At 35.5% G+C, this 15,323-nt stretch overlaps 1 protein-coding gene across 1 annotated transcript in view; it reads right to left on the reverse strand.

The window, feature by feature from the left end:
- Positions 1–10,564, reverse strand: part of THOC2 (THO complex 2) — a 37,608-nt gene extending 27,044 nt beyond the window's left edge. The window contains exons 1-11 of the mRNA XM_026035932.1: positions 10,542–10,564; positions 9,995–10,053; positions 8,950–9,044; positions 8,109–8,160; positions 6,007–6,077; positions 5,162–5,283; positions 4,445–4,578; positions 2,741–2,907; positions 2,340–2,432; positions 1,627–1,782; positions 1–173 (exon numbers count right to left, since the gene is read on the reverse strand). Of these exons, the coding sequence (XP_025891717.1) occupies positions 1–173; positions 1,627–1,782; positions 2,340–2,432; positions 2,741–2,907; positions 4,445–4,578; positions 5,162–5,283; positions 6,007–6,077; positions 8,109–8,160; positions 8,950–9,044; positions 9,995–10,053; positions 10,542–10,564 (1,145 nt within the window). The remainder of the gene's footprint in view (positions 174–1,626; positions 1,783–2,339; positions 2,433–2,740; positions 2,908–4,444; positions 4,579–5,161; positions 5,284–6,006; positions 6,078–8,108; positions 8,161–8,949; positions 9,045–9,994; positions 10,054–10,541) is intronic.
- Between the last annotated feature and the right edge of the window lie 4,759 nt (positions 10,565–15,323).

The raw sequence follows: 15,323 nt of genomic DNA on the forward strand, positions 1-15,323 counted from the left end.
CTGCGATACAGAGGTTCAATTGTCACATGTACAAGTTGGCAAAGGGCAACTGCAATAGGCTTGTGTGAAGTAGCATAAAACGGAGGCATCTGATCCATAATACTCTGTGCGTGCTGCCAGTCACCAATTTTTAACAGAGCTTCCAGTAAACCAAGCTTTTGATTATCAGGTGGCTGCAATAAAACAAATAGTTAGTGAAAAGGTACATTTACAAAATCTTTCTACTACTCCCTCTTAACCAGAATGTAGCTCTAACTTAAAACATGAAAACTTATGTTATTTCAGCTATGCAATAATGCATTAAAAACATTTAAAATAAACATTAGCCAGACATTTATACAATAAACACACTTAAACAATACATGCATCCATGTAGAAGCAAGCATCTGGCTTAAAGTTAAAAATACTGAGAAGTTAAAGTTGTTTGGCAAAATCTCTGATCACACTTTCTGAACTACAATAATCTATTTCAGTTGAATTCTTTATATGACATTCGAAGACAAATGCAAATACTTAAAAATACTCTGTATTCTGTTTTGATCTGGATTTAAAGATGCAAGTTTTTCTTGCATTTTCTCCAAAGAATTTCTCTCACAAAAGATTTTAAAATCTATTATACAGCTGCATATTGTAATATTTGTATTAGCACTTTCTCTAGAGGAAGATAACCTTACATACGAGCTTACAACAACTTTTCCAAATATCCCTATTTGCAAGATATATGTAAGAGCAAATAGAGGTTCACAACTAAGACTATATCTTGAAGAGGCTTAAAGAGAATTAAGAATAGAGGTTGCCAATATTGATGGATTTCACCACACTGATGGATTTCCATACATTGATGGATGTGCCACATACTGAGTGAGGCACATAGCGTATATCCCATTTACAAAATGCACTGAATAAGTTTTCTTTTCTTAAAGACAAGATATTGGATAGCACTTAAAACACTCATAAAACACCACTGAAAAGCTCACTGGAAATTAAATGGCTCTGTATTAAAGATTTGAATACATCAAATCAGAGCCAAGGGCAACACTAACAATACATTTAATGTAAGATAAGACATAGCAGCACTATAATAAAACTATCCATTTACCCATACAATGGAACAGGTGAAGCAGAAAACCTGCAGAACACTGTACAATGAAAGTCTTTTTCACAGCATTGGATAGTTGCACAAAAACAGCAATATTATCAGTTCTGAACTGAAGGAAATAACATGTGCTCTTACTACATCTGCTTCTGTAAGATGTCAAGTCGAATTATACTACAAGTCCTAGAAAGCATAATTGATAGAAATTTGTATAGTATACAAGTGCTGGGACATACTGGAGCCAATAAAAGTCAAAAGGAAGAATGAAATGAGTTAGCCCTGGAAGCAATAATTTTAAACTGAGTTTTTTAACTGAAATCCGGAGCAAATCCAGACTTCATCTTTGATCCAGCCTTCCATCTTTGGAGGTGAAGCACGTCCACCAAAACAGACGTTAGCACTGTGACAAGTACTGCTACTTGCACATCTGTATATGTATTTCAAACAAATACAAAAATGTTTTTATAGTAGTAATTATCTTGGGTTTACATTTGTTTTGATAGAAGTTGTACACACACACACACCTCTACCTTTTCAGTCTTCTCCTCCTCCTTTTCTTTCTCCTTCTCTTTTTCTTCAGTCTTTTCAGAGGATAAGACAACCATTGTGAGTTTTCTGACAATTTGCTTAGCTTCTACTATCTCTCGCTTGTGTTCCTCAATGATGGCATTGTCCCCTGGAAGAAGCTAAGATGACAGAACATATACATTATTTCTGAAGATTTAAGTGACCTACAGTTACTTTTGATCACCTGAGCTCCAGGCAAAACTTATGTCCTGCCATAACTCTAAAAGAAAATAAGCTATTAGCAGACTATATGGAAATCAAGAGCAGCTGAGGAATAACTATGCCTTCCTCACAACTGGCAGTTGCATGAACCCTATGCCCTAGCCAATTTAAAAAAAAAAAAAATCTGCAGCAATACAGTTAAATACACACATGTGATGGTATCATTTACAAAAATTCAACACCTTAACACAAAGCAATTATTCAAAAGCATCATATATTCTCTCTTGCATTTACATGTGTAAGTAAAAAATTCATCACTACAAAAAAAAATCCACAAGTAACCAACTTAGACACACATTTTGATTCCACTTGATTTCAAGGAATAGTATTAAAAGTTAACCACTATTTCCTGTTTGTCAGTAGATTGCTTTGCGTGCAAAAAAAAAAAAATCTCACTCTCCATTTTCAATTATTTCCCTCTTTAGGCATTTGACAGAGAAGCATTGTCACTTACATGAACATACAGATCTTCCAGGTCAATGAGATTGTGCTGCAAAAGGACAGCAGCAACTCTGTATAGGGAGGAAGGAGTCTCACCACTTGGATCCTGAAAAATACAAGACCACAAATTTTAGGGGAGTACGAGGTAGGAGGAAGCAAAGAAGCCACTGTAGATTTATTAAACAACTAACACTACACTAAAATGTTACAGATCTGCATTCAAAATGATAAAATAGTTGCTTTTAAAGCTTTATTTCCACACACATGACGGGAAATAGTGGGAAAAAGGAAACATACACAGAAACCACAGACACAACCAGCAAAAAAGCAGCAAAAAACTATTATTACTGCAGTTCAGTACTGCAGATCAGTGTGAACAGCTACCAAAACAGCTTCAGAATGAAAATGCATTACCTGATAAAATTTGAACTTGAACCCAAGGATATGGCAGAGAGTTTGAGGTTCACACATGTACATGTAAGACTCTATCAATGGTACAAAGAAATCATCATACTCAGGTCTGCACTCATAGACTTCCAGGATAATATCCAAAACTCTGTTAGGATCAAGGTTAAAACATCCTAGTAGAGAAGAACATATAACAAAGATTAATATGGCTACTTTTCACTTTGTTCTCTTACTATAACAAAGTCATTAAAAAAAATTAATTTTGACTCAATTTCAATACAGAACAGCATAGTGCAAAACAATCTAGATAACCTGTGAACACAGTACCTTGCAAACACAGCACAATTTTGACTTGTATCAAAACTGAAGTAGACAATGGAACTAAACAGTTTTTTAATTCAGATTAAATGAAACTTAAATCAGCATTTAACAACCAAAAGCCACATCTCACTAATCCCACGCCTACCACCAAAAGGGATGAGCTCCTTCGGCCCTTCTACTGACACTCATGTTCAATGTCACAAAATTCATCCAGCTGAAAATGATTCTGTATCTAAAAAGTACTCCTGGTTTGCAGCTGGACTCTAATCTAGCCATTTTGTATAGTTATTAATTCAGAACTACTGCTAGTCCTAGGGAGAAAGGTTTCTTAGAAGAAAAGAGGAGGGAAATAAGCACTTTTCCTTCCAATAAGAGCATGGATTTTGATCAATTTCAGCCAGTGTTGTAACCATATCCATCTCTTCCCTTATGTGAAGGTTTTCATCAAAACTCCAGGGACAATACTGAAAAAGAAATTTTACTGGTATCCATAGATAAAGTAAAAATATAAAGATATCAGTAAAAAGAAATTTTACTGGTATAATAATTTTGTAAATATGCATCCAATTTTCTTCTTTGTGCCACTACTAGCTTAAGGCTTTAAACAGTAACTAAAAGCAGTCATGATTTCAAAGAAAACACCCATGCTCCACATTGGTGTTACCAAGGTTACTTTCGAGGTCCATTTTCCCCCTAACTTACCACATACCACAACAATATTAACAATTGTTCTACAACAGCAGCAGGAAAAAAGCAGGCAGGAACTGTTTACATGAGTTTTTTAAACAGCTGTCAGGTTATCTGTGTGAAAAAATGGAACTCAAACCCTTAATTGTGTGGTAAGACTATTAACAAAGAGTCTCTATAAAAATAAAAACTTTATATGCAAATCACTGTAGTAGACTTTTTTTTAAACACACTTTTATTGTTATACTCCTTTACTGAGGCTCATAATCAAAAAATATTGACAAATGACAAACAGGACTCATGCCACTTCATTAATATTCTTAAAGAAGTGATATCTAAGAAAATTTGTGCATTAAATAGAGTACCTTAAAATAGAAAAATAATTACTTCTTTAGACTCTAAGATGGGCTGAGTTAATTCAAAAAAAAAAAACCCACACCCACCTTATACTTGAGGCTGTATCCAAAATAAACTAAGCAACATTTCCAACCTTTTTTTTTTCCTCTGCAGAAACAGGAGCTTGCCAATTTTTTAATTGGGTCCCGGATGGTCTACCATATAATGTATTACTACCAGACAATATGCCTGCATTACCCAACACCGGATACACAAACAACTAAAAGAGCAGCATAGAGCCACTTTCTGTAGTCACAAGACTACATAGGAATATCAGTATTCATATCCCTTCAGCAAATTTCTTACCTATTAAAGATTTGATATTTTCAAGGATTAAGTCACTAGTGATGTTTCCAGATAAGTCTTGTCCCAGTTCTGCAATCAGCTTTGCATAACCTTCATTTTCCTCTCTTAACAAATTAAACTTCTGTTGCTTATAACTGTAAATAAACAAAAATTAAACATAATTATTTGGATACACAGTTGAATATATTGCTACAGTACTGCCCATTTATACTATCAATATTACATTTATATACAAACTGCCGATTTTGTATATCTTTTTAAAAAAATCTATAATTTGTTTCCACTATTTCCAATAGTATAGGATGCAGTACAGTAAAAGCCACCATCAAACACTTGCAAGGTAGCTAGTATTCTCCAAGCATGTCTAGTTCTCCTTTACTTTCAAAACAATTAAAGCAAAGCATTTAAAAACATTATGGTTCTCCTTAACAGTAAGGCTTGCTCTTGCATGCTTTGCTGGAGAAGTGCTTAGCACCTTAACCAGGTTGTTCTTTAAAGACCTAAACTTATTCTACACTTTCTTGAATATTAAAGATGGAAATTCCAAACACAGAGGCCAATATAAAATACAACACATTGCTAAAGAAGATTAATTATTTTATTAAAAGAAATATTATACATTTTAAGAGAACATCATTAACAGTTACCAGACTAGGGTACCATCCCTTTCACCTCCCTCCTTCCCCCGAACCCACCAAAACATAACCCAAAACTTACAATAGTTTTGTCTTTATTTTAACAGATTTCTGATTGAACTGTTGCGATTGCTTGATAAGTCCCAGTGACTCCAGTGTTTCTGGGTCTAAACGCTCCTTTAGAACAGTGTCAGATACAAGATACTATATATATAAAACATAAAAAGAAAACGAATTTAAAAAGATGAAGAATGTGCATCAGATTTCTCTATTACACAAATCTAGGAGACACCTAAGCTTCATTTTAGGCTGAATAGGTACCTTAACAAAAAAGGAGGTTCAAATACAATGGTATATCATCACACTACATACATTCCTTATCAAGCATGGAGGTAGCCAATGCCGGAGGAAGGGTAAAAAGCCACACACCTAAAAGTTACTTAACTGAAATTTGTTTTGAAAAGCATGTATTTTATACAAGCAGAGCAGCTTCAATGAGCGTTCTAATACCTGAATTATTGGTTACAAATTCTACATTTGTTTAGCATTTAGATTCCAGCACAGAAATGTAGTGAAGAATGCAATAAATGAATGCACAGAAAACACAAATCCACTTTTTTTCTACTTAGCTGGTCCCACAAAAGATCCTATTCCACACCTTTTCCCATTTAGACATAAAAGAACTACATAATCAAATTTACAAAAAACATTTAAGTTTTAATGAATTTTATAACAGCATTTGTAAAAATGCGCTGGTATATCTGACATAGCTATAACGGTATCCCAAATGGTATTTATAATATATGTACTATAACTAATTTTTTAGTAGTATGCTATTGCATTTTAGTTGGAAAGCTATTAAACTTCTCCTTTGTCAGATTTAAACTTAGTTGTACATATCAAAGAGAATCTGTATATACAACTTACCAAACATGCTAACACCAGCTGGGTAAAATGATCCCTCTTACTTTTTTCTTCTAAGCAGCTTGTTTCAATATCTAAAATACAGGAAGGTGGAGGTTGGGGGAGATTTTTTTTAAAAAATAAGTATTTCTGGGAGGTTTACTCTCAGGCATCTTCAGAGAATTTAGAAGAGGTTCTTCCCTTTAAAACTATTCTGATGGCTAACAACGACAACACTGTGTAAAAGTTTATAACATGCTAGCTCCCTGCCACATTCCAGCTATATTATATTTTGATGACAATTCTTACACATAAGTTGCATGGAAAAGTAGACCAAACAGATGGCAGGAATGCCACACTTGATTTTTCTTGCTCTTCTCTCTGTCAGAATGAGGCTTACGCCAAGCACTAAGAATCAGTTCCAACAGAAAAGCAGCAAAACGTGAATGCTAGAAAACAGGACACTTCTATCCTTATTGTAAGGATATTCTAGTACATTTTTGTTTTCAGAGTAATTACTGTTCACTCACTGGTCTGCACCTATCTACCAGTTTTAACTCCATACTTTCATTCTTTGAATCGTCAAAATTTGAACTGATTTGAATTATTTTCCATGGGAAATGAGGTCATAAGGCAGCAACCAAGTATAACCATCTTAAGACAAAGAACCCAAAACATATGCACCCCAACATGCACATTAGAACTAGGGAGAAAATGCCAACAGATCCCCAAACAGACTCCCCAGTTATGCAGAGAGCCTGGAAAATGACTGGCTATCAGAGAAAACCAGTCAGAAGACTTGCCAGATATCTGAACCCTAGCACCCAAGCTTCCTAGCCATGAAGAATCTGCAGAAAAAAATCAGTCTAGAAAATAGGGATGCGTAGGTAAAGACAAGAAAAAAGTTTATTTATCGAAACACACTGACTAGGGGAGTAAATCAGAAAAAGATTCAAAAACTAGCAAGTAACGATTAAGAAATGTTAGAGGGGATGAAAAGGGAAAATAACGAAGAAAGCAACTCAATGCCATTTCTGCACACAGCTTGAAACCTAGCCCCATACCACTCCTCTGCTACTAATAGGGACATGGCATTTGACCTTATGCTAGTTTGCAGAAGAGTGCAAACACAGCTCTGCCACTCCAAGTTACTAATGGCTCATGCAGCAACTGAACTAGGTTTTCTAGCCCAGCTTAAAAACCAGAAGGGTGCCCGCGTAGGATCACTTTACAAAGACTGGTTTAGAACAAGACGACAAGTACACAAAAGGAAATATTATGAGTGAAAAATTCAAATTCATCCATTAGACATTACAGAATTGAGAACGCACGTGCAAAGTTAGTTAAGCCTCACTGTGCATATGTTGTCAGAACACATGCTCATATTTTTTTCTGGAGAACCCCAGTCTCTTTCAACAAATGGACTGTCAAATTAGTTTGCAGAAGTTCGTTGAAAAGACTAAGGCGATATACAACAGGAGATGGATGGCAAATAAAGAATACAATCTGCTAAGAAATAGGTATGCAGGGTTAAAGTTCTCAAAGAAAACCAACAAAAAACCCCACACCTTGAACTCAACGCAATACAACATAAACCCCACCACTTTACAATCAGAGTAAAACTGCAGATCTTTAAAGGCTTCTATGTTCGCAGATCCTAATTTTGCAAACAATGTCAGCTGCTTTGAGATTTTGGAAAACTAGGATAAGCTCCACTTCATTAAAAATCATTCTACTGATAAAATATTTACAAAACACATTTTGAGAACATGAGATCTATTTGTGAATAAGATAACTTATTTTAAAAACTTGCAAGAATGATAATCACAGAAAGTCACAGATTACATTAGCTAAAACATTCAGCATTATTGCAAGCTACCTCCTTCAGCTTATTGACACAAATTCCCACTGCTTTTATACAGGTAAACCTACAGAGACTATAACCAAAAAAAAAGAATTAAGAGATATTAAGAAGATAGAGATATACTGAGGAAGAATCAACACAGGTTTTGTACAGAAAACACAAGTTTTCATAGACACAATAAGATTCCCCGAAGAAATCAACAAATGCATATAACTTTTCTACAAAGTTGTCCTAATGCTGAAAGACAGGGAATAAAGCTTACCTAGTATGCAAAATACATCAGCTAAAATGGAGGGCATGTCTTCCCGAAATTCCTAACAAGGAAAATGTAACACTTGTTATAAAGACCAAAACTTCGAATCTAGACTTCCAGCACATAAAAAGGACATGATTGATCAAAAGACAAGTTTATATGCACTATTAATAATTTTGAAGTAAATTGAACAGTTCAGTTATTGACTAATATCTAACTCTGGCTGACATATTGATTATTAACAAAACCATATGGAAAGGCAAGAAAAAAAAAATCTTTATAACACCTAAAAATCTCAGGCCAGAAGAATCTGCAGATATGTTCATACTCTATTTTGGGAATCTTAGAAGTTGAAGAGAAAAATTATTTTCTTTTTTTTTTTTTCTTAAAATGCTTTGAATAAGGACTTTAAAAATCAATTTAATGCATTATTTTAAAAGTCACCAGACTTGCATTTCAATAATAAAATGGTAGACAGTTGCATTGTAAGAGAGATGTAATTAGAAAAAACAGTAGGTGGCATTGCATTCGCACTGCAATAGCAAGTGAAATCTATTCTAGTACATACAAAAACACATCTGTATCACTATACCCACACATAATGATTTAATTTTAACTATGGTAAAATTAACATATATTTATTACTTCCCCAAAAGTGAAAATTATATAGAAAACTTGACAGCCTGCATATTACCATTGCATGTAAGAAGACTTGATATTAACAAGATATTGTTAAATACAAAAAAAAAAAAAAAGTCTGTTGCCCACTGTCCTGATGGATTTTAATTCAGACTTTCACTGTAGACTGCAAAATTGAATAGGTATGCAATTACTCAGAATATATACTTACTATAACATCACCAAGAACATTAGAAGCTTGATCATGCTTTAGGTTTCCTCTGACAACGTGATAAGCAAGCTCATACAAAGCCTGTTGGATATCTGCTGAAAGATGACAATGGTTGATGAACATATTAGGCAATTGCTTGTTTACCTTTTAAAGCAATATCTGCAGTAAAGTTGTAGACTTCAGGCAAGTAAATGTGATAAGCAGATCCTGACAATAGTGGGTTTTTTTAAATTGATACTGCTAAATTAAACTGCTATATTGCTTTTGCATGATGTCTTAGACATCATAGAAAATGACTCTTTCAAGAGATTCTATGAAATAAGAGCAAAAAAAAAACCCACCACACTGCCTCTTTGGAAGTGCTACTTACAAACTAAATCATTTTTACATAATTTACCTTAATACAGTTGCCCATTATGACCATTTAAGCAAGAACCAAGACGTTACTCGAATCAAGTAGCTATTTTGCTCTCTTAATACTGAAACTTTTCTTCCAATACATTCTCTCTCTGCGTTCTGCAGAGCAAGCCTAAAATTATTTCTCCTTTAAACTTAGAAATATTTCTTAACAATTGCAAAATCTTAAAAAACACCAGGGTACATTCATAAGTAAGAAAGCCTGTAACTCAAATGCTGTTTAGAGAAAATACTTTCTGCAGCACATAATTACAGTTGCATACATCAAGGGCTTTTACACAAGACTTGCCTTTAGAATAAAAATCTGACTCTTCACAAACTAGTAAGCAGTCTTCCATGAGCCTTATTCTATATTGAGTTCAAAGTAGAACTGCATTTTCTACAGAAAAGAGCAGAAAACAGGCTACTCCACCACTGTTTACGATCATCCGAGGATCTTCTTTGACGGGACATCTGAAGACTAACCTAGCTGTACTGGGTTGTACTACCTTGTATTTACAGTATTCTCCACTGAGGTTTATTAATTGTCATTGCACATGAACAATACAAGCAAATACACATATAAACACTTTAACTGAATGTTTCTATGTTATGCTTCTTTGATAAAAACAAACAAAAATAAACTTACCTCTGAAACCCATATTATCGTAGCTTTTATTTTCACTGAGAGCACGGCATAGCTGCAAACTGCAATAAAGAAAGATCAGTTAATTTTAACCAAAAACAATAAAAAGCATAGAAAGAGTCCTATACTAGTATAACACACACTTGTTGTTTTCCTTCCTGTCTAAAAGAACTTGGGTTTGCACTTTATGTTTTATAGAGTACATATTAATTCACAGGGGTTACACAGCAAGGAAATACAGCCTATTTATCATGGGCAGAGTATGGCTTGTATTGTTCCAATAATTTTGTTTTCTCACAGGGAACTTAGCATAGGGAAGAGAAAAACAAAAACACCACATACACATACCACACACACACCAACCCAAAAAAAACGTAGTTTTTTTGCCTTCAGTATGTAGGCATAAAAATGTAGGCATTTACTACATAAAAATGTAGTATTAACTTGCTATTATCACAATCATGTGTCTGATTTCCTGATGCACGCTCTTAGCAGAGAAAAGACAGAAGTCAACTGGTAAGAAAGTATTCTAATCACTAACAGAACTTACTATATGCTGGGAAGATCTGTCATGTTGGTATCCTATAGTCACTTCTCAGGCCTCCTTTCACCATATTTGCATGGTAAAGCTACAGTATTCACTTACACGAAATTTAACAGTGATCTCTTATGCAATGATGATATACTACCACAGCTGCTTAGGATCTGTGATGCAAGAGTTCTATAGCAATCAGTTACTCATTTTATTTGCATCCTATACAGACTTATTATCTCTCAACAAACAGCAGTTCCAGCAGTCAAAGTATTCTATTTAGCAACTGCAAGGTGTGTGTACACACCCTTTCAAAACAACTGGAATATGGAAAATTTGACATACAAATATAATGGAATCAGCAAATAAACCCAACTGCAATAAAAAGTGATGGCATACCATTCTTTGTCAATCGTGAATATGCTGGTTCCTTCTCTCTTTTTCCTCTCAACCTCCCTCAAGTGATTAACTTTTTCAGCTGTCCTCAAAGACTACATCAATTTGGTCTCAGGTAGATTTTCTTAAGGTTTAATTTGTACCCTTCTTCAGAGAAGAAACTACATACCCATTCATTTTTTAAGTTCTGCATACAAATAGTAGTGATGTGGCAATCCTACGAAAATAGCCATTTTTGCACAATTCAACCTCTATGTCATGAGGTCATGCCAAACAGACTGTATCAGCAACTACACTGGGTGCTGGGACTGAAGAGCTCACTTAAGTTATATCTAATAGAAAATCAGTTTCAGCTTCTTCTAATCCCCATTTCAACACAACCAAAACAGTAGCAATCAACTTCACACAACTTATGTTGATAAACAGATTTGTTTCTTATTAAGAACACAATAAGATCAGTATGTAAGATAGTTTGCTTTTTTAAAAATGTATATAATTTCTGAAGTTTTAATGATAAATATAAAGCATCTAAATTAATATATAACTGTGCTCTTGTTCTTCCATACAGATGTTTTCTCCAAAACAATCACATTTCCTGAATGCGCTGTCAGGCAGTTCAGCTAAGGTGATTTAATAGCTTGTTAGCGCACAAAAGGGCAATTTCTTTGAGATAGTTCATGCCTTCCTTACATTCCTCTCTTCTCCATTGCACAGCCCCAGTTCTTGGATCAGTTACATAACCTGACAAACCTGGCATAAAACTGATCAAAAAGCATTTTTTTTTTTTGCCAACTTTGCAAGTTGGTTACATTTACCAAGATAAGCATCAAAGGGAGCCATGAGGAATGAAGACAAGGTAGACGCACTCCTTTCCAATACCAACAAGATAGTGGATTAATTCTTCAAATCTCAACTGAGTACATCTTAAACTAAAGTAAAATAGTTGCTCTTTCACTACAATAAAAGTATCATATCAGCCTAATTAATATGACAAAGAGCCACCACAACACTTTCCCACTTAAACAGATTAAAACATAAGGAGTTTTCTTGAAACATTTATTACTCTAACTCTGTATTTCACCTATGAAAGATGGATAAGTAACTCTAAAACGGAGGTACCGCAGTATGACAGTAATGTAATAAGTTTGAAAAAAAAAATTAATACAACCTGCAGTAACTTGCAAAGTAAAAATCAACTAAAGAAAAAAGAACTGATTCTGAAAACCAAAGTTTTAAAGTAAAGTTGGTTTTGGACTAGGATGGGATAGCTTATTTAAAGACAGATTCTGAAGTACTGATGAGCATGCATAAAGTTTGCATAGCAGAACCAGAAACTAAATCATGCCTCCCAATTGATATGCAATGCCCTATACTCTCAACTATACTCCCACACACAGTAATAACAGTACTTAGCACAAAGTGCATGTGCCTGCAAATACTTAAGTATATGCATAGTTTAACCGATGTGGGTAGGTCTTTTGTTGTGGTAAGGCACAAGCAATTGCATTTTACAGTCAGGATGGCACAACTGCAACTAAATCCCTTTTTTCCTAACAATTAAGCTTTCCTGACTCCCAGGTCTTTATCTGTTAATTAATACAATGATATTCCTTGGGCAAGTGAAGTAACAAACATGTCCAAAGCAGTAGGATGATCAAGTATCAAAGTTTCACATTCACAGAATGCTAACCTCCTTCGGTTGATCTTGAAGCTTAACATATTACATAAACTTCCAGTTAAGTAAATTATTAAAGCCTTACTTCTCCCTTGAAGGGTCCTTGGTATGTTCAGTCTATCGTAAAAAAAGCAGAGGTATCACTGTCATAAGTTATCATATGTTATTATAAAAGTACATACGGCCTAACGTCAGCATCGTATTGTGGCAGGCACTATGCAAAGAACAACTTCCTTGCTAGAGGAACTTACAGGTATGTACAGAAGAAATATATAGATCCACAGATAGTAATACAAGGAGTCCAGACTGATCAGTACACTAAGCAGTTGCACAGATTCCAACACAATCTCTGCACAGTATTTGGCAGTACAAAAACAAATGCAAGTAATTTATTAAAGTACCTTTAGATAGAGATAAATCTGAAGAAAATAGAAACATAAGATGACCGCATTTCAACCAATGTCTGGGTTTTACAAATAACTTGTAACAGACCTACCTAGCAAATACAGTGCATTCTCATATATGCGTTACATAAATTAGTTCTGCTACTGGCAAATAAAAATATGTACTGAGTTATGAATAAGGGTTCTGAAAGAATCTTACAGGAAGTAAACAGGCGCTACAGCTTAGGGTCTACTCTGATGCCTTATTATTGCACATAACACCCAGGATATATAAAAACCTCATGTTCCAGTTTTGGGTCAGTAAGGTCTTGTGTTGATAAAGCAATCAAATAAGTAAACCTGAACCTGATACTTTTTCATAATACTTCAAAAATTGAGAAAAAACACATTATTTTAAAGGTAATTTCATTACTGAATTTAAAACATCACTGTTTTTTTTATTAACCAAGCAAACTTTTTTCTTAAAAAAAGAACAGGAACTCCTATAGAACACATTAAAACTACCAATCCTATATGTTTTGGGAAATAAATTGATCAAGCATCCTGTTATACAAGATTATATGAGAAAAATCGACTGCCTTATGCAATCATTATTAACACTGAAACTTGCATTGTATTTAAAGACTCTACCATTTTCTTGAGCATCATGAGAGACTTTACCATGGTTTGAAAAAAAAATAAAAATAAAAAATAAAAGTTAAGTTGTCCTTCCCATAGCAAAGCTTTGAGAACTAAAACAATTCAACAACCACTATATGATCTGGAGTTTCTTTCCTCACGCAAATGTCATAAAAATCTCAGTAACCTGTACAAGTTATAAAAGATGTAATCATAGGTGTCTTCTTTGGTCAAAAAAAGACTAGAGTATCTTAAGGGAAAAAAAAAAAACACAGCAAATTCCTCCACCTGAGTGTAACACTATAGATAAAATATATGACAATGCTTTATTATAGTTACGTATTTTCAAAAGGCATGATTAGCACAAGTTTATACATTTTATTCTGTTTTGCATATAGAAATCACTAAACACTTAAGCTCAGTAGAAAGGCTTATCACAAACACTGCTCAACTGATACGAATTCAGCAATCATCCAACCATTTTAAGCAGAAGATCATTACCAAAGGCAATATAAACCTCATCTTGTTTAGGAGCCAGTGAATACTTGAGTTGTTATTGTTAGAAATGCAGTTACAGCACACCTTTTCCTTGGCCTTTCATTCACAAGCGTTTGCATCTGCACAATACACACCAGAACCTGTTAGCCTGATGTGCTAACATGACAACCGCTTTGACACAGTTCACTAACAGCTACACGACATAAAAAGCGGGGAGGGCTTTCTACTACAAAAATGGAGCTTCTGTGAGTAGAATGAGATGCTTTTCCATCTTTCCCTTTTTTTTTTTTTCTCTTTTTGTAAAAGGAACTTCTGTGTAACCACCTATTCTCTACTACTTTTGTTCTACGCATAATGAAGATTACTACCACTCCACAACCTCTTAAAAAGCATGAAAAATAAAAAGTAGTAAAAGATTACTGAAAAGTCTTACAAAATGACTCCCAACTGTTTTATATTTCAACCTTATTTTTTTAATTTAAAAAAAGGAAAATCAAAATAGGGGCCTTTTTTTTTTTTTTTTCAAAAAAATATAGATAATAAACATCCAAGCTAACACATTAACAGAAATTTCAGAAACTTTTACTTAAAAATCTGCACGGAAATACTCCTGAAACATAATAGGCAACACATTTGATGCCCTTGTCAGCTTAGAGATTGCTCAAGACAGAAAGGTTAAAGATTTTGGTGGACAGTCCCTGCCACACCTGGACGGGCTCGGGAAGTGCAGAGAAGACCTTTCAGCACACAGAGGTTGCCCTGTGGGATAAGTGGCGGGAATGGCTGATCTTACGGAGCTTGCATCAAGGCAGACAGAGCTCAGCACCTGGGAGGGGAAGCAGGGGCAGCGGTTGAGGTACCGGGCAGAAAGGCCAGCTCTGCGGGGCCCGCGGGGCTCGGCAGCACCCGGCTCCCTCACCCCGGGCCCGGCTGCGGAGCAGGTGCCGGCACCCGCTAATCCCGGTCCTGGCGCAGGAAGGGGGCGCTCGGGCCCGGGCAGCGGCCGCCAGGAGAGTCGGGCCTAGCGACGAGGACGGGGGCGGGCTGCGGCCGAGGCCACTGGCAGGCGACAAAGGCGGCCCAGGCCTGGGCCCGCCACCCGGCCGGGCCTTCACGCCAGCGGCTCGACGGCGAGGGTGCCGAGCTGAGCTGAGCCGAGCCGAGCCGAACCGAACCGAGCCCTCACGCCCGCTGCCACCTCCGCGCCCC

The sequence above is a fragment of the Nothoprocta perdicaria genome, unplaced genomic scaffold, assembly GCF_003342845.1.
Source record: "Nothoprocta perdicaria isolate Ctin4 unplaced genomic scaffold, notPer1 scaffold_17, whole genome shotgun sequence".
Classification (NCBI taxonomy): domain Eukaryota; kingdom Metazoa; phylum Chordata; class Aves; order Tinamiformes; family Tinamidae; genus Nothoprocta; species Nothoprocta perdicaria.